This window comes from Hypanus sabinus, chromosome 3 (assembly GCF_030144855.1).
Source record: "Hypanus sabinus isolate sHypSab1 chromosome 3, sHypSab1.hap1, whole genome shotgun sequence".
Classification (NCBI taxonomy): domain Eukaryota; kingdom Metazoa; phylum Chordata; class Chondrichthyes; order Myliobatiformes; family Dasyatidae; genus Hypanus; species Hypanus sabinus.
The window spans coordinates 116,451,582-116,470,628 of NC_082708.1; the positions used below are offsets into that span (position 1 = coordinate 116,451,582).

General features: G+C 39.6%; 2 protein-coding genes across 2 annotated transcripts in view; both read right to left on the reverse strand.

Moving 5' to 3' along the window:
* Positions 1 to 16,298, reverse strand: part of anapc10 (anaphase promoting complex subunit 10) — a 29,887-nt gene extending 13,589 nt beyond the window's left edge. The window contains exons 1-3 of the mRNA XM_059964988.1: positions 16,165 to 16,298; positions 12,766 to 12,856; positions 8,778 to 8,898 (exon numbers count right to left, since the gene is read on the reverse strand). Of these exons, the coding sequence (XP_059820971.1) occupies positions 8,778 to 8,898; positions 12,766 to 12,856; positions 16,165 to 16,279 (327 nt within the window). The 5' untranslated portion in view covers positions 16,280 to 16,298. The remainder of the gene's footprint in view (positions 1 to 8,777; positions 8,899 to 12,765; positions 12,857 to 16,164) is intronic.
* otud4 (OTU deubiquitinase 4) overlaps positions 16,234 to 19,047 on the reverse strand; it is a 130,090-nt gene continuing 127,276 nt past the window's right edge. The window contains exon 19 of the mRNA XM_059964985.1: positions 16,234 to 16,299. The gene's annotated coding sequence lies outside the window, so the exon portion shown is untranslated. The remainder of the gene's footprint in view (positions 16,300 to 19,047) is intronic.

The following is a 19,047-nucleotide window of genomic DNA, read 5'->3' on the forward strand; positions in this document are numbered from 1 at the left end:
AACCCTTTTTACCTTCCTTTTGTAATAACTGGAGATGCATTCCTATAGGAACAATTTCTCTCATCATTAATACCCTTATCGGTACATATCTAAAGGCAGACAATTGTATTTTCAGCGGAAGAGAAAGGGGTGCTTGATTAACTAGAATGTTTAGGAATCAGTAGCAAAGATTGCCTTGTCAGTTTCCAAAGCAAATATCCTTAAGTGGCATTCCTGTGTGAAATGGCAAACTGTGATTATTGTGCTTGGGAAACTCATCCAATTTTCTGTATACACTTTGTGTTTATTATCTTCCCCTCCACCACATACATTCTATAAAAGCAAATTTTTATTCTGCATCACAAAGTCTCTTGCAGTGATTTGAGTTCCATAAAGGTGACTTTCCATCACTCAAGCTGCTATAACAGGTATACACCATATAGTGAATCAATCCATAATTAGTGTCCCCATCTATTAGACATTATCATTAATTCCAGACATTGATTACTGAAAATAAATGTTTTTGCACAAATGATACTTCATGCCCAATACAGGTGTCCACCGTTTATCGAACGTTCACTTTACGACACTTCGCTGTTATGAAAGACCTACATTAGTTACTTGTTTTCGCTAATAGAAGGTGTTTTCACTGTTAACAAAAAAGGCAGCGCGCGCACTCCCCCGGAACTGCATTCTAGCCAGCGTTGCTTAAGCATTAATGATGAGTACTAAGGTATCGGGAAACTCTAAAAGAGCATGTAAGGGTGTTACTCTTACCGTAAAACTAGACATAATAAAGCATTTCAATCGTGGTGAATAAAGTAAGGATATAGTGAGTTTGACTAAGGGCTTGTGGAAGTTGACGAAGATGATGTTGAAGAGGTTTTGGCATCCCATGACCAAGAAATGACAGATGAAGAGCTGATGAAGAGGAAAATATAACAATTGAAACCAAACGCAGTAGCGAATGGCCCGAAAATGAAGTTGTCCAGGAACTGAACGTGAAGCAATTGCGTGAGATTTTCACTGCGATTGACAACGCTGCAATGTTTGCAGAAAAGTATGACTTTAATTTTGAAAGGGTACGTAGGTTTAGGACATATTTGCAGGATGGCTTGAGTGCTTACAAAGAACTGTATGATGGAAAAATGCGCGAGGCTAAGCAGTCAGGAAACTGTCATTTTTCAAGCCACAGCAGACGACGAACCTCGACCTTCGATATCGAGGCAGGCAGACACAGAAGAAGGTGACCTGCCTGCCCTGATGGAAACAGACGACGATGAGATGACACCCCAGTCTCCTCTACCTCCCACTACCCCAACCTCCGACAACTCAGCCTAACACACCATCATCAGTGTGCTCACTGTCTTCCCAATTCCAGTAAGTTAAACTACACTGGACGTACATTATTTCTACTTTATACAGGCTGTGTATTTTTATGTGTTATTTGGTATGATTTGGCAGCTTCATAGCTTCAAGGTTACTGGAAAGAGTGCTTCTGCTGAGAGCGCTTACACAGAGTCTTTCTGCCGAGCGCGCTCGCATGAGATTTTCACTGTTGTTGACAGTACTGCAATAATTGCAGAAAAGTATTCCTCCTTTATATAGGCTGTGCATTTATCAGATGATTCCTGCTTTTACTATATGTTACTGTTATTTTAGGTTTTATTGTTATTTGGCATGATTTGGTAGGTTATTTTTTAGGTCTGCGAATGCTCACAAATTTTTCCAACATAAATAAATGGTAATTGCTTCCTCATTTTACGACATTCCGGCTTACGAACCATTTCAAAGGAACATTCTACCTTTGAATAGCGGGGGGAACCTGTATGACCATCTTCCCACGAGAAAGAACATTACAAAGTAAACCTCAGATTAGTATGAATTCAGATTTTATATATTGTCTAATTTAAGCAAAAGAATTTCTGTAGTACAGTGACACCTGGTGGATATACACTAGATTTAAATTAATTAAAGGACACTTTCAATTCGATAAATTATTAATTTTATATACAGTGAAACACAAAACATAGGTGATACCACAATTGTACAACCTAATAAAGAATATTTTAACTACAGGAATAGCTTCTGTGTCTTTTCTCACGCGTTAACTTCATTGAGCTCTGCTTTTCCCGTTTCTCAGCGTCTGCAAGAGTTCCCCAAGTAATATTAGGTAATGAGAAAGTGCCATTATCTATATATTCCTTGACACTACCCTGCTCTGCTCCCTCCACTGTGACTTGTGCTAAAAAGTTGCTTTTAGGTAACATACATTTATGAACATGCCATAATTTCAAAGATTTCAAGGACTGAAACCAAGAAATTTAATAGATTTATCACCATTTCCAATCCTGTGCTTTGACCACAGTCTTAACCTGTTTTTTTCTGGGTATCCTGTCTGAGTCTGGACACAGTTCTTTGATTTATTTTCTGCCACTGCAAAAAGACTATAATTCAACTTCCATAACGTTTGCCACATCTGCTCTTGCTTTAGCTTACCTACCTGGGAAGTCTCTCTGCCATGAGAGGGAAAAGGCTGATTTTTAAGAAGTCACAAAGTGAGGAATCATGAATGTTAAGTAGATGAGATGAAGAGGATTAACAAATGAATCAAAACTAATATGAAATAAAGCAGAGACACATCAATCATGGTGTTCAAACAGGAACTGGATAAAGGGGGAAAACTGCATGGCTATAGGAAGGCACAGGAGAATGCAACAAGCCAATTACTAATGCATACAACTGTCACAGACTTAATGGGCTGAATGATTTCCACGCACTGTTAAGTTTTTCATGGATTCTTACCTTTGTCAACTCTAATAGTTTATAAAATGCAGCTTTACATTACTAACATGTTATACCGTCTTTAAAAATCTCGTTATTTCTTAGTTTTTTCTGACTAAAAAAACCACAATTAATCATCATGTCAAATGATAGGATCCAACAATTTTTACATGGTTCATTTTAAAAAGCTTTGTCTTTATAACCTGTGATAACATTCCAAATTCTCAATTTATTCAAAGCCTTGCAGATTTCATCCCCAAACCTCATCCAACCTCACAACCCTCAATCCTTGTACTTATCCAATTGCAGCCACTTGCACATTCATAATTTTCTTTGCCATTTCATTGGCAAATGTGAGGCCCATTTTCAGTAGTTTCATCACAACCACTAGTAAGCTTAGGCAGAAAGTAACCGCTCTTCTGGGTGGATATAACACTGCAATGGTAGGTGATCTAAAGACCAGAGCTGAATCAGAGCAGTTAAAGGTCCAGCTTTACACATACTTTGCCAAGTACACTCCACAAGCAGCCTTAACACAAGTATCAGTGAATGTGCATTTTGATGATACAGGCTAAGTACCTCTTATCCAAAATAGCTGGGCTGGAAGTGTTTTGAATTTTGGAGTATATAATGTGATAGTTCGGGATCACTATGATTTCCAACTCTGAATTTATGTGCCACCGATAAGCTATCTTTGTCTTACACCTGTTCATCACTCAAACAGTATGTATTGATGCAGTCATTCAGTGCGTTAGATTTTCTTCAGTGTTAATCTTGGCAAACTCAATGAATTTCTCTCTGCTTCCTGGTCAGCCGACACTCTTATCACCATAAATCTTTAAAAATTTAATGCCATGCATTTTTTTTAAATTTCTGCAACCAGCCTGTTGAATATTTAGAAATACCTTCAGTTTTCAGATTATCATGGTAGATCTTTGCTTGTTTCATGACCAGCAAAATGCTCACTCCAACATCAACAAATCCACTAATTGAGATTTTCATTGTTCTATTTTTCATTAACTTCTGTTCATTACGTATGTGAGGTCACTTATCAAAACTCTCTGTGGTGCACTGAGATCTGCACATCGCCTGAAACCTTCCTAGTACTTAAGGAATTTTCCATTTGTGATGCCACTTCAGCACTCAAAAAAATTTGGATTTCAGAATTTTGGATCAGAGGTACTCAACCTGTAGTCGCTATCTGAACAAACAAGAAAAATCAAATGGGGCATCTGTTTGATGTACAAAACATGGAACAAATATACAAAAAACAGAAATGACACAATTGTAAGAACTTCCTTGGCAGCATTCTACCAGATTCCTTCTGAAGTTATTTGATCATCTGCTAACTAGGAATAGAAAGCTAATTTTTGTCAAAAAAATTAAAAATTTCAAAGCAACTATTTTATTAAAGGGATCACACGATGAACATAAACATGTAATTGAACTCAGGATGGAATCTGCAATACTGAGTTAATGGCAATATTTTAAATTACTGCATTTGAAATCAAGAATTTTCTTTAAATTATTTTCTTGTGATGATTTCTCTATATGACAGTGAGTATAGGAATATAGTGAGGCAGAGGATAAATGTGTGGCTGAGGGATTGGAGCAGGGGGCAGGGATTCAGATTTCTGGATCATTGGGACCTCTTTTGGGGCAGGAGTGACCTGTAAAGAAAAACGGTTGCACTTGAATCCCAGGGGGACCAATATCCTGGCAGGGAGGTTTGCTAAGGCTATTGCGGAGAGTTAAAACTAGGATTGCTGGAGCGGGGGTAGGAACCAAACTGAAGAGACGGAGGAAGAGGCAGCTGGCTCACAAATAAGAGAAAACTTGGAGACAGTGCGAGAGGGAGGATAAGCAGGTGATAGAGAAGGGACACACGCAGATGGTTTGATGTGTGTCTATTTTAATGCAAGGAGTATTATGAACAAAGCGGATGAGCTTAGAGCTTGGATTAGTACTTGGAGATGATGTTGTGGCCATTACGGAGACTTGGATGGCTCAGGACAGGAATGGTTACTTCGAGTACCAGGCTTTAGATGTTTCAGAAAGGACAAGGAGGGAGGCAAAACAGGTGGGGCATGGCACTGTTGATCAGAGATAGTGTCACAGCTGCAGAAATGAAGGAAGATATGGAGGGATTGTCTACGGAGTCTCTGCGGGTGGAAGTTAGGAACAGGAAGGGGTCAATAACTCTACTGGGTATTTTATATAGACCACCCAATAGAAACAGGGATATCGAGGAGCAGATAGGGAGACAGATTCTGGAAAAGTGTAATAGTAACAGGGTTATCATGGTGGGAGATTTTAATTTCCCAAATATTGATATGCATCTCCCTAGAGCAAGGCATTTAGATAGGGTGGAGTTTGTAAGGTGTGTTCAGGAAGGTTTCTTGACACAATATGTAGACAAGCCTACAAGAGGAGAGACTGTACTTGATCTGGTATTGGGAAATGAACATGGTCACGTGTCAGGTCTCTCAATGGGAGAGTATCTTGGAGATAGTGATCACAATTCTATCTCCTTTATCATAGCATTGGAGAGGGATAGGAACAGACAGGTTAGGAAAGTGTTTAATTGGACTGAAGGGAAATATGAGGCTATCAGGCAGGAACTTGGAAACATAAATTGGGAACTGATGTTCTTGGGGAAATGTATGGAAAAGTGTAGCAAATGTTCAGGGGATAATTGAGTGGAGTTCTGCATAGATACGTCCCAATAAGAGAGGGAAAGGATGGTAGGGTACAGGAACTGTAGTGTACAAAGGCTGTTGTAAATCTCGTCAAGAAGAAGAGCTTACGAAAGGTTCGAAAAACTAGGCAATGATAGAAATCTAGAAGAATATAAGGCTAGCAGGAAGGAGCTTAAGAAAGAAATTAGGAGAGTCAGAAGGGGCCATGAGAAGGGCTTGGCAGACCAGATTAAGGAAAACCCAAGGCATTCTACAAGTATGTGAACTGCGAGAGGATAAGACACAAGAGAATAGGACCAATCAAGTGTGACAGTGGAAAAGTGAGTATTGAACCGGAGGAGACAGCAGAGGTACTTAATGAATACTTTGCTTCAGTATTCACTATGAAAAAGGATCTTGGCGATTGTAGGGATGACTTATAGCGGACCAAAAAGTTTGAATATGTAGATATTAAGAAAGAGGATGTTCTGGCGCTTTTGGAAAGCATCAAGTTCAATAGGTTACCAGGGCTGGACAAGATGTACCCCAGGCTACTGTGAGAGGCCAGGGAGGAGATTGCTGAGCATCTAGGGTTATGATCTTTGCATCATCAATGGGGACGGGAAAGGTTCTGGAGGATTGGAGGGTTACAGATGTTGTTCCATTATTCAAGAAAGGAAGTAGAGATAGTCCAGGAAATTATAGACCAGTGAGTCTTACTTCAATGGTTGGTAAGTTGATGGAGAAGATCCTGAGAGGCAGGATTTATGAACATTTGGAGAGGCATAATATGATTAGGAATAGTCAGCATGGATTTGTGAAAGGCAGGTCGTGCATTATGAGCCTGATTGAACTTTTTGAGGATATGACTAAACGCATTGAAGGTAGAGCAGTAGATGTAGTGTATATGGATTTCAGCAAGGTATCTGACAAGGTACACCATGCAAGGCTTATTGAGAAAATAAGGAGGCATGGGATCCAAGGAGACATTGCTTTGTGGAACCAGAATTGGCTTGCTCACAGAAGGCAAAGCGTGGTTGTAGACGGGTCATATTCTGCATGGAAGGTCAGTGACCAGCGGTGTGCCTCAGGGATCTGTTCTGGGACCACTATTGCTGTTCATGATTTTTATAAATGACCTGAATGAGTAAGTGGAGGGATGGGTTAGTAAATTTGCTGATGACACAAAGGTTGGGGATGTTGTGGATAGGGTAGAGGGCTGTCAGAGGTTGCAACAGGACATTGACAGGATGCAAAACTGGGCTGAGAAGTGGCAAATGGAGTTCAACCCAGATAAGTGTGAAGTGGTTCATTTTGGTAGGTCAAATATGATGGCAGAATATAGTATTAATGGTAAGATTCTTGGCAGTGTGGAGGATCAGAGGGATCTTGGGATCTGAGTCTACAGGACACTCAAAGCTGAAGTGCAGTTTGACTCGTGGTTAAGAAGGCACATGGTGCATTGGCGTTATCAATCGTGGGATTGAGTTTAGGAGTCGAGAGGTAATGCTGCAGCTGTATAGGACCCTGGTCAAACCCCACTCGGAGTATTATGCTCAGTTTCAGTCACCTCACAAGGGTGGAAACCATAGAAAGGGTGCAGAGGAGATTTACAAGGATATTGCTTGGCTTAGGAAGCATGCCTTATGAGAATAGGTTGAGTGAACTCAGTCTTTTCTCCTTGGACCAACAGAGGATGAGAGGTGACCTGATAGAGGTGTATAAGATGATGAGACGCATTGATAGTGTGGATAGTCAGAGACTTTTTTTCCCAGGGCTGAAATGGCTGGCATGAGAGGGCACAGTTTTAAGGTGCTTGGAAGTAGGTACAGAGGAGATGTCAGGGGTAATTTTTTTTTAAAAAAACACAGAGAGAGTAGTGAGTGAGTGGAATGTCAAAGTCCATCTGAAGTCCAGATAAACATCATCCATTGCCCTGCTTTTATCTATCCCCTTAGTTACCACTTCAAAATACAAACTCCAGAAAATCTCACAGACATATTTTCCAGTGCACAAAACCACACTTTCTATTGCTGATCAGACTTTGACCATCCAAGTGATGGTCGATCTTGACCCTTAGTAACTGCTACAACTGAAGTTTGGTTCAACAAGCTGTAGCTTCTTGACTTGTCCTTACTAACCTTCTTAACAATGGAACAACATTAGCTACCCTCCAGCCTTTTGGGATTTTACTAGAGGCTAACAATGAAGCAAATATCTCTACAAGGGCCTCTGCAATTTCTTCCCTGACCTCCCAAAAGGTCAGGGGACACATTTGGTCAAACCTGACTTCAATAAAGTTCAAAACTGCAAATACCTCCATCATCATAATATGCATATGTTCCAGGACCTAACTGTATATTACCCTCATACTACTTTGGCATCAATGATATTTTCCTTTGTAAACATAGTGAAGAAATAGACAAAAAAATCTCCACAATCTCTGCAGCCCTGGCGGTCTTTAAGAAAACTTGGTCACTGCCTAGTCACTCTTTTACTGTTACCTTAACTGAAGAACCTCTTGGATTATCTGTAACCCTGCCTGCCAAGTCCATCTCGTACCCTCTTTCTGCCCTCCTGATTTTCCTCTTAAGCTTGCTCTTAAACATTTTATATTCATCGAGAGATTCATTCATATGCCGCTGTCTAATAACAATGTATGCTTCCTTTTTCATTATCAATGCCTCAATATCTCGTATCAATCAGGATTCCTTGAACTGCCCTTCACCCTACCTGCTGCCTCTGCACTCTTGATATGACCCTTTCAAAAGCCTCCCAATTGTCAACTATTCCTTTGCCTTTACATAAAGTCACCCAGTCGACTCCAGTTAGATTCTGCCCAATGCCCTCAAAGTTGGCCCTGTTCTGGTTCAAGAGTTTTACTAGCGGACCTGTTCTATCTTTTTTTCATATGTGATTTAAAACTAACAGAATTGTGGTCACTGGACCCAAAGTGCACCCCAACCTCCACCTAAGTTACCTGGCCCACCTTGTTCTCTAAGAAGAGATGCTGTATTGCTCCTTCCTGAGTATGTTCCTCATGAGGAAACTGTCTTTGAAGCACTACCCAAATTCCACTCCATGCAAGCCCTTTGCATTCTGGGTGGCTCAGCTGACAGCAGGAACATTTAAATCTCCCACTAGCACTGCTCTACTATTCTCACAGCTACGTGCAAAATCTCAACCTTTGTTCTAGTTGCATTTGTATACAAACATGAGGGCCATACAGGCAAAAAAATACATTTGTTTCTAAATTATTAGTCTGGAATGCCCTGAAAGATGAGAAGGACTTAAATATCAAAGCCAACATCATGAGCAGCAATATAGTAAACATACCCGCATTTCTTTAAGATCATGAAAGTTGTTTCCCACTCTGACGGAGACCTTGCTTGGTGTATAGCTTTCATCAGATTTGTAGTCAGCATAAATACACAAGGTTTTCACAGTTGTTTTTCGTCTATGAGAACAATTTATTCTCAGTAACCAATAATCAAATACATACAGGTCAAAAACTGATCAAGGGCAGCTACAACATTTTTATTAAATCAGCTCTGATGCATTATATTAAAATGTAAAAATCACACAAATGTACCACTGCTTACTGTAATTTCACTATTGAACTTCTACACCAGGGATTTCCAACCTTTTTTACGTCATGGACCTTTACCATTAACCAAGAGGGCTGTGGACCCCAAGTTGGGAATCTCTGTTCTATACGGTGGGCTGGAAAAATAAATCTCAATAGCCTAATATAGCCCTAATATATCATAGCTATCTAAATAGAAGCAACAGTCATTCAATAAGGTAAGAAGAGCATGGCAAGAGCCGCACCCAGCTTTGATACCAATCTTGTGAACATGTAGCACAGGACTATACACATGCTAAACAGAAAAACCAGCATGTGAAATTTTGTTCATAGTCAAGTGTGTGAGCTAAGTGATTCCACAACTGACATTCTAGACTATAAGTACATTCTTATGACCTTTAGTTAATTTATTAGTTAACAAGTTAAAGAGGCCATTAGATGATCTCCATCTTGCATGACCAAGCCTGGTAAAAGTGCCAAAGGCTGAGATATTTGGAACCATATTTATCCAGAAGTATGGAGAACAATTTAATTCAGCTCTTTCCAACAATCTTCATTAAAGAATCCAACCTTTAAGCAATGCAATTCACTCAATATGGTATCAAGGAACTAGTCAAGTACGAGATTGTGTCCTCCCGCTGTCTTCTATTATAATCCTCATTACTTAGCAAAACTGCAAATTTGCAGGTGTTAGCTGCAATGTTTGAAATATTAGCCTGTACCCTTATACGTGGATTTGTGAAAGGAAAATCATGTCTGACGAATCTTATAGAATTTTTTGAAGATGTAACTAGTAGAGTGGATAGGGGAGAGCCAGTGGAGGTGGTATACTTAGATTTTCAAAAGGCTTTTGACAAGGTCCCACATAGGAGATTAGTGTGCAAACTTAAAGCACACTGTATTGGGGGTATGGTATTGATATGGATAGAGAATTGGTTGGCAGACAGGAAGCAAAGAGTGGGAGTAAACGGGACCTTTTCAGAATGGCAGGCAGTGACTAGTGGGGTACCGCAAGGCTCAGTGCTGGGACCCCAGTTGTTTACAATATATATTAATGATTTAGACGAGGGAATTAAATGCAGCATCTCCAAGTTTGCGGATGACATGAAGCTGGGCGGCGGTGTTAGCTGTGAGGAGGATGCTAAGAGGATGCAGGGTGACTTGGATAGGTTAGGTGAGTGGGCAAATTCATGGCAGATGCAATTTAATGTGGATAAATGTGAGGTTATCCACTTTGGTTGCAAGAACAGGAAAACAGATTATTATCTGAATGGCGGCCAATTAGGAAAAGGGGAGGTGCAACGAAACCTGGGTGTCATTGTACACCCCAGTCATTGAAGGCGGGCATGCAGGTACAGCAGGTGGTGAAAAAGGCAAATGGTATGTTGGCATTCATAGCAAAAGGATTTGAGTACAGGAGCAGGGAGGTTCTACTGCAGTTGTACAAGCCCTTGGTGAGACCGCACCTAAAATATTGTGTGCAGTTTTGGTCCCCTAATCTGAGGAAAGACATTCTTGCCATAGAGGGAGTACAAAGAAGGTTCACCAGATTGATTCCTGGGATGGCAGGACTTTCATATGAAGGAAGACTGGATCTACTAGGCTTATACTCACTGGAATTTAGAAGATTGAGGGGGGGGATCTTATTGAAACGTATAAAATTCTAAAGGGATTGGACAGGCTAGATGCAGGAAGACTGTTTCCGATGTTGGGGAAGTCCAGAACGAGGGGCCACAGTTTAAGGATAAAGGGGAAGCCTTTTAGGACCGAGATGAGGAAAAACTTCTTCAGAGAGTGGTGAATCTGTGGAATTCTCTGCCACAGGAAACAGTTGAGGCCAGTTCACTGGCAAAATTTAAGAGGAAGTTGGATATGGCCCTTGTGGCTAAAGGGATCAGGGGGTATGGAGAGAAAGCAGGTACAGGGTTCTGAGTTGGATGATCAGCCATATCATACTGAATGGTGGTGCAGGCTTGAAGGGCCGAATGGCCTTCTCCTGCACCTATTTTCTACGTTTCTATAAGAAACTACGTTAACAAAGATACTACTTATTCTGTCAGTTATATAAAATGACCTCCCCATGGTGGGGGAGTCTAGGACAAGAGAACACAGCCTCAGGATAGACGGGCGTCCATTGAAAACAGTTGCGGGGAAATTTCTTTAGCCAGAGGGTGGTGAACTTGTGGAACTTATTACCACAGGCAGCTGTGGAGACCAGGTCGTTGGGTATAGTTAAGGCAGAGCTTGGTAGGTTCTTGCTTAAATATGGCACCAAAGGTTTCGGAGAGAAGGCTAGAGAATGGGACAGAGGAGGGGATAAAAAAGGATCAACCTTGATTGAATGGAGGAGCAGACTTGATGGGCAATATGGCCTAATTCTGCACCTATATCTTATGGTCTTGTGACTCATAACTTTCTGCCATTAAGACACTGACTCTCTACTTCCTGTCCTTGTATTTTGCTAACCAGCTTTTGGGTGGGATTTGACACTTTAAAAGTTACATTACTGAAACCCTTTTACTTGCCTCCTTTATTGTCACATTACTAAATTGAATCACATTAATCAGCATGGTTTGCCTTTATCAGATCTGTGTTGCTTCTCCTTTAATTTTTATTAGTTACTTAAATTTGATTTTCTCCTGATGAATGTTTCTCAAAGCATCACTAACAGATTAAACAACCAGCACATAGTTGTGAGACATGTCCATATATTTTGGAATGAAGGCAAGATCTTTTGCATTTTCCATTTCCCATGTCCCTCACAAATTGGGAAGCATTTATTCTGGATTTATATGCCATAAAACATAACCAACCTTTTAATATAATTTGTAGATTGGGTAAAAATTGAGATATTACATCCAGTTTCCAACAGATTTTGATAGTACTAATTTATCTGATTAAAGACAGGTACATAAATATTCTACTCTTAACTCTGACACTGGTCATGAATGGCAGGTGGACGGAGGAAAAAGCTCAAGAATATAGTCTGAGTCTCTCGGCAAAAGAAGTACACCATCCCCATTGGCCCTATGACTGAGACAGCAAGTTGGATTGGTACTGAGAACATTGCAACAGAAGCTAGCATAAAAAGCGGAAGAGGGAGAACACCTCACCACCTACCCATCCCATCAGACATTTCTGGCTTAATTGGTATGGTGAGTCTGGGCTCCCACATAAGTCTCATCAGTCATCTCAGAACCCATAAACCTTGAGTAATTCCAAAGGAATGCCAAAACGTAGACTATTCTTACTTTGTAGTTCTATGTATAGAGCATACTCTTTGCCCCTCACCTACCTGCGAATCATTTGCAAATTTACTTTCTCCTTTTGCGCATCTGTTTTTCCTTTAACCTCACCAGTCACCTTGCTTACTTCAGTTTAGTTCTCACTCATGTTATTCACCCGACATGCAGCAAGGCTGCCAATATCCACTGCCTTTTTTTTTGTTCCATCATTCTCTCTGCCATTCATATATTTCAGGGATTGGCTCTCTCTTCTAGAAGCATCGCCAACCAGTTCAGAAAAATCTCGTTAAATGCTGCCAAATGTTGGAACATAAAATGAAACGTGCTTTTATTTTCTTGAGTGCCAATACAGTGGCTATAAGATGCTATAAGCAAACAATATGACATTGAAGAGGAAAAAAAAAGAAATGGTGCAATGTACATTATGCCAACTGGAACAGGCATTATCAATATTTCTAATCAGCTGAACCAATATTTTGCTGTATTGTCATACCTGAATTGAATGTTTACAAGATGAGGCTGAGATCCATCTGACTGCCAGTATGTTTCCAGGTTATCATCACGTAACTGATCCACACCAAATCCTAATAAAGCAATCAAATTTCACTGTATTCCTAATTGTTGAGTCAAATGAGTATTATTATTGCTCATAAATACAAAATTAAACTTTAAACTTTAGATTCAGCTGCAATACCTTAAATTATGTTCTTTATCTTGAATATTTGCACTTACCCAGATGAAATTTTCAGCATTACAGGTTATTGATACAGGAATTCACTAACAGAACTATGTATGTTAAAAATAGAATTTCACATTCAATTTTAGTCAAAATTGTGTTGAGACAACCCATTATTTAACAAATCTAGATTTAATGAGTAGCTGCTTAATCATTCAAGCATTTTGAACTAAAGTCAATTTCAAAATTGTGAAGGCAACTTAAAAACAGGGTAGAAATTATATTGCCTTGCAAACACACAATATGTAAAGTGTTCAAAAGAAGACTGCAGAATATCTGCAGGAAATATTTAATCAAACTACACTTTTTGATTGGATATTATACTCTGATTATGTCACTCTGCTCCTCCTCCTCTCTCCTGCCTGTTAGCATCCAACAGTTTCAAATTGAACTCTGCTTCCATTGATTAAAGAAGGTAAAATTACATCTTTGGCACGATTTAATTCCAACCCTGAAGATACCCAAGCCCAACCAGCTAAATTGTATTTACCCTATGCCAGCAGTTCATAGGAGAACCTATCGGCACAGACATTCAGAAAGAGCCTGAAAGACCTTTGACAACATAAGCTTTCATAACCTGCTCTCCTTGGTATAACAGCTGCCCATTTACAGCTGCAGTGAAGCAAAAGGTCAAAATGGCCACATAAATCAAGCATGATCTAACATCTCCAGAAAAAGAACTCAAGCAAATCCTTGATCAGAGGCATCCTGAAATGAGGAGTTTTGTCAGTGAGGGACCTGTGAACTTAACTGAGTTCAAATATATAGAAAAATTATTATCTTTTATGCAGGCAGAACAAATGTTAGACCAATCATATTTGCATAAAGCACTAAAACAGTGGAAATGGGGGAGAATCAACAAAGATGTTAGAACAAAAAGCAAACTGCTCGAGTAACACAACAGGACAGGAGGAAAATAAATACAAAGTAATTTGCGTTAAGATCTTACATTGGATTGAAAAATAGAAGGGAGGTAACTAGTATAAAGAAGTGAGGGGAAAGGCTGAAGAAATGCCCGGCAAGTGATAGATGGATCCAGGTGAGCAAGAGTGATAAGCAGACGGAGATAGTGATAGGGGTTGGGAAGTGAAAGGTGGAGGCAGCGAAGGGCTGTACATGATTAAAACCTGATAGAAAAGTTAGCTGGAGAGTTAACTGAAGTTTATTTCAGCAATTCCAATACAAAATACAAATACTCAATATCAAATATCTGATCTGATAGTGCAAGGTTTATGATACCTGTATATCATACTGGATTTACAACCTGCATTTTTTAAAATTAAATTTCACATACTAGGGTCAAATCCAGTGTTAATCCAAATTGAATATAGAGTCTCAACATTATCATCCAATTACAATACCGTGCAAAAATATAAAGCACACATACAGTTGCAAGAAAAATTTTCTGAACCCTTTGCAATTACCTGGTTTTCTGCATTAATTACTCATAAAATGTGGTCTGATCATCATCTAAATCACAATAATAGAAAAACACAATTGTACTTTCCATGCCTTTATTGAATATATTGTTTAATTGTTCACAGCCCAGGCTGGAAAAAGTATGTGAACCCTTCTATTTAGTAACTCCTTTAGCAGCAATAACTTCTACTAAACCTTTCGAGTAGCTGCTCATCAGACTTGCACAATGGCGAGGAGGAATTTTGGACCATTTCTCATACAAAACTGTGTCAATTCATCAATATTTCAGGGATACCTTGCATAAAACAGCTCTCTTCAGGTCTTCCCACAGCATCTCAATTGGGTTAAGGTCTGGACTCTGTCCTGGCCATTCCAAAACACAAATTTTCTTCTTTTTAACCCAATCAGTTGTTGATTTACTTCCGTGTTTCAGACCATTGTCTTATTGCATCATCAAACTTCTATAGAGCTTCAAGTGAAAGCTGTAAAATGTCTTGATACAATTTTGAATTCATTGTTCCCTCCACAATTGTAAGCTGTCCAGACCCTGAGGATGCAAAGCAGTCTAAAACCATGATGCTCCTTCCACCCTGCTTCACAGCTGGGATGAGATCTTGGCGTTGGTGTGCAGTGCCCCTTTTCTTCCAAACATAGCAATGTGCATTTCTCCCAAAATATTCAACTTTTGTCTCATCCGTCCACAGAACATTGTCCCAAAAGCTTTGTGGAACATCCAGGCATCCTTTTGCAAACTTGGGACGTGCAGCAATTTTTTTTTTGGGAGACCAGTGGTTTCCTCTGTGGTGTCCTTCCATGAACTCCATTGTTCAGTGTTTTTCTTATAGTGGACACATGGAGAGAATTCAGCAAGTTCTAGAGAGTTCTGCAGGTCTTTTGTTGATGCTCTTGGGTCCTTTTTTTACCTCCTTCAGTATTGCACCTTATGGTCTTTGTGTGATCTTTGCAGGATGCACACTCCTAGGGAGAGTAGCAACAGTACTGGGGAGAGAGGCGGGAAGCACCAAAGAGATATACTATAATGACCAATTGCTTGGAATCAAATGACCTTGCCTGATGACTCAGGACTGGGCTTGTCTGCACCTGTACCATTCCCCCCCCCCCCCCACCCCACACTCCTTTTCTACCACCTGTCCCAGACTCCTCCTGTGGCATCCGATCCTCACCATTCCCAACATCTTTTGCTCCTGCTATATTTATAAACTCGCTCTCTGCTCCACTTTGATAAAGACAGTACAGTGCAAAATATATATGCCCTTGGGCACATATATATACCCTGACATTCATACTGTGAATTTCAGTATAATAAGCTAGCAATTATCAACACTTTCATATTTGATGCAGAACCTGCTATTTATCATCCAAATCAGGACACATTCGATTTGAATGGATAAAGTTGTTAAAATGCAAATATGGTGCTGTAGTGCATATTTGTTCTTATTTTTTGATGAATCTTTTAACATTTTTGAGGAAAGAAAGATTTCCAGAACAACAAAGTTAACAGGATTCTAGTTGCAGTTTCAAACTAAGGTTTTAGTTTGTTATTCTTGACTACTTACACATTTTCAACTGTGTTGCCTATTGATAACTGGAACACTTGGGGCTATCTCATAGAATGGAATACCACATTATATAGTACTTCATTCTATTTTATGTACAATTAGGAGCAAGAAATTAAAGCAAAGTCAAATGATTACACAAGCAATATTCAGGGCTTACCTGGTTTACACGAAGACAAGGACCAGACAGCCTGTGAACCAATCTCTCGCACTGTACCAGTTCGTTCCAGCTGCTTTGGGTCATCTCCAGGGGGTGTCTTACTTGGAGTGGTCATTCTTCCTAACTACTGTTGATCTGCAACAGATTATATGATTACAGTTGTAGTTGTTAAAAACAAAGTAATGTTTCAGAAAACGCATTTACATTCAATGTGGACAAGAAATGCACCTGTTGTAGTTTTAAGTGCTAATGATATTTTCACTAAAGGTCGCATGTCCTCCCCAAAAGCTTGTACTACCCTACCTATCAGTTTCTCATCTGGGTACTTGAGTCAAGAGCAGGCTTCAGTCAGTACCATCTGTCCTTTCCAGGCTGCCAACTGTCTCAGCAGTGCCCCAGTGAACATCTTGTGAAAATGGCCTCATACTAGAGCAATTATTCCATGAAAATGAAGTGAAGAAATGGCTGCTAAAGAAAATTATGCATGTCTTCATCATTTTCACTATTTAACTAATTTTAACTTTTTAAAAACTGGTTTTCTTTCAAAAGATCCCAGATGATTTTGAATGTTTGTAAGTTACAGGCTGAGAGCTGAGGGCACAGCCTTACTAGCTGCCAATGCCTTTCTAAGGAGTAACCAGTATTTCACTAGAGGCAGATCCATACTGCAATCTGCCATATGAAAGCTGGGCTCTTAGTGGAAGATTATCTCTGAGGCCACATCAGAAGAAACAGCACGGACCAAGGGCAGGCAGTTAGATATATCTGTGCTGCAGAATATTTGTCACCATCAATACACATGTACATATCATTTGATAATAAGGTGCTCTTTATTTGCATTTAGCAACCCTAAAGTAAATGTTGTCAATTTTAAATTAACATTTTAAAACTGAACTTGAAATAGCAATAAATTAAGGAAGGTGAACTTTAAGTGAATAACAAACATACAAAACTTCTTTTCAGCATAATTTCTGAAGAAAGGTTCTTCAGAGGTTTCAATCTACCAAAAAACACAATAACATCACCACATGATGTCTAACACTAAGACAGAAATGGACATATCATAACTTATTATACTAAAATTATGGATATAATAAAATTTCACCATTCAAAGTAAATTTATTATCAAGGTACATACTGTAATGTCACCATAAGATTTGTCTCCTTGTGGGCATACTGAGTAAATCCAAGAACCATAATAGAATCAATCAAAGACCATACTCAACAGGACAAGTGCAATGTGCAAGAACAAATGAACAAAAAAATCATAATAAGCAATAAATATCAAGAATGCAAGATGAAGAGTCCTGAAAATGACTATTAAGACTAAATGTTGATATCAAAATAAATATTTACTAATAACTTCCTAAAGTTGCAAGATACAACCCATTAACATAGCCATCTTTGTATCATATTACAGTCAGCCCTCCTTATCCGCGAGGGATTGGTTCTGAAACCCCTCGTGGATACCAAAAAATGCAGATGCTCAAGTCCCTTATTCAACCTGTCTCAATGCGGTGTGGCAATGGAGGAGCCTATATGATGACTCTGCTTTGGTACACCATGTTTCAGTACATCCTTAGAATAGACTCCTGCAGTCTGGACAATGCCAGTCTGATTCATTCCTTTAGAGAAGTCATACTCTGCTGCAAGATCGAGGGGCTTCTTTCACTGACTTGGTGACCTTGATGTCTGTCTTAGTGTGTCCCTAGGAACAACCCAGAGAGCAGTCTTCTATTATGCAGTTGCTGTAGATGAACTGGTTTCATGGACACTTGTATCTGTCCACACACCCTCTTTGCAAATCCAGAGTCTACAAAGAAGTGGGTGACCATCTTTTCCACGACAGCTATTCCAAAGGCAGCGTGCATTAAGGATGAAAATGTCATTTGTACAGGAAGGACCTGACAGTGAGGATCCCACTCACTGCCAGCCATGAGGTCCTGATGTTCATTTGTGAATTCCAGTGAACTGATGGGGAAGGGGACATTTTATTGGTCAAGACATCCAGCAATAACCTTGTCTAACAAGAGGGATGTTAACTAACTACCCATGACATTCAACAGGGTGGCCATTGAGGTGAAAAATCATGAACATTCTTCAGATCTGCATTGACAAGAAGCTCAACTGGATCAGCAACTAAGGCTGCAAGAGTACTGTACACCAGGTAAATCACCACCTGACACTCCAGAGCCTTTCCATCATATGCACACAACTTGCCTGGACAAGTGTAGCTCCCAAAATGCAATGCTCTGGCAGCTTGAAGCCATACAAGGCAAAGCGTCCCACCTGACCAGCACTTTTACCATTGCCCTAAACATTCATCACATTGAGACTACAAATTCTCAGCAGTTACTCAGCAAACTCCGCAATTGCCTCCAAAATGATGTGACATTAAAAACATTGCAATTTAAAGGCTCCCCTCCAAACATGGATCAGCTCAACTTGAGGGAATAAAAGGTCACCAGGTATAATTTCTGAGAAACTCTAGCCTTCACTGATAGGAATGGAGTGGTTCATCTTTATCACTGAGAGTGACTCATTGTCTTCCCCTTCAAGAATTAGAAATGAGCAATAAACATTGGCCTTGTAACTGATAACCATAATCCCATAAAGTGAAAAAAATATTCTTCAGTTATACCCTTCTCTAGACTGTCTTTAAAATATGACATGCTTGGACCTGTGCATTGACAATTAGAAAGAAAATTCTAATGCAAAAGTTGAAATTGTTTCACACTAGTGTGTTCAATGCAAGACAAAACTGCAGTTGAATAGAAAGCACTTTAGACTACAAGCTATACAAATTCATATAAATTTCATATAAAGCTTGTTTTCCAAAAAAGTAGAGTTCTGTAACAAAGTGCAAACACTACCACTCTTTAA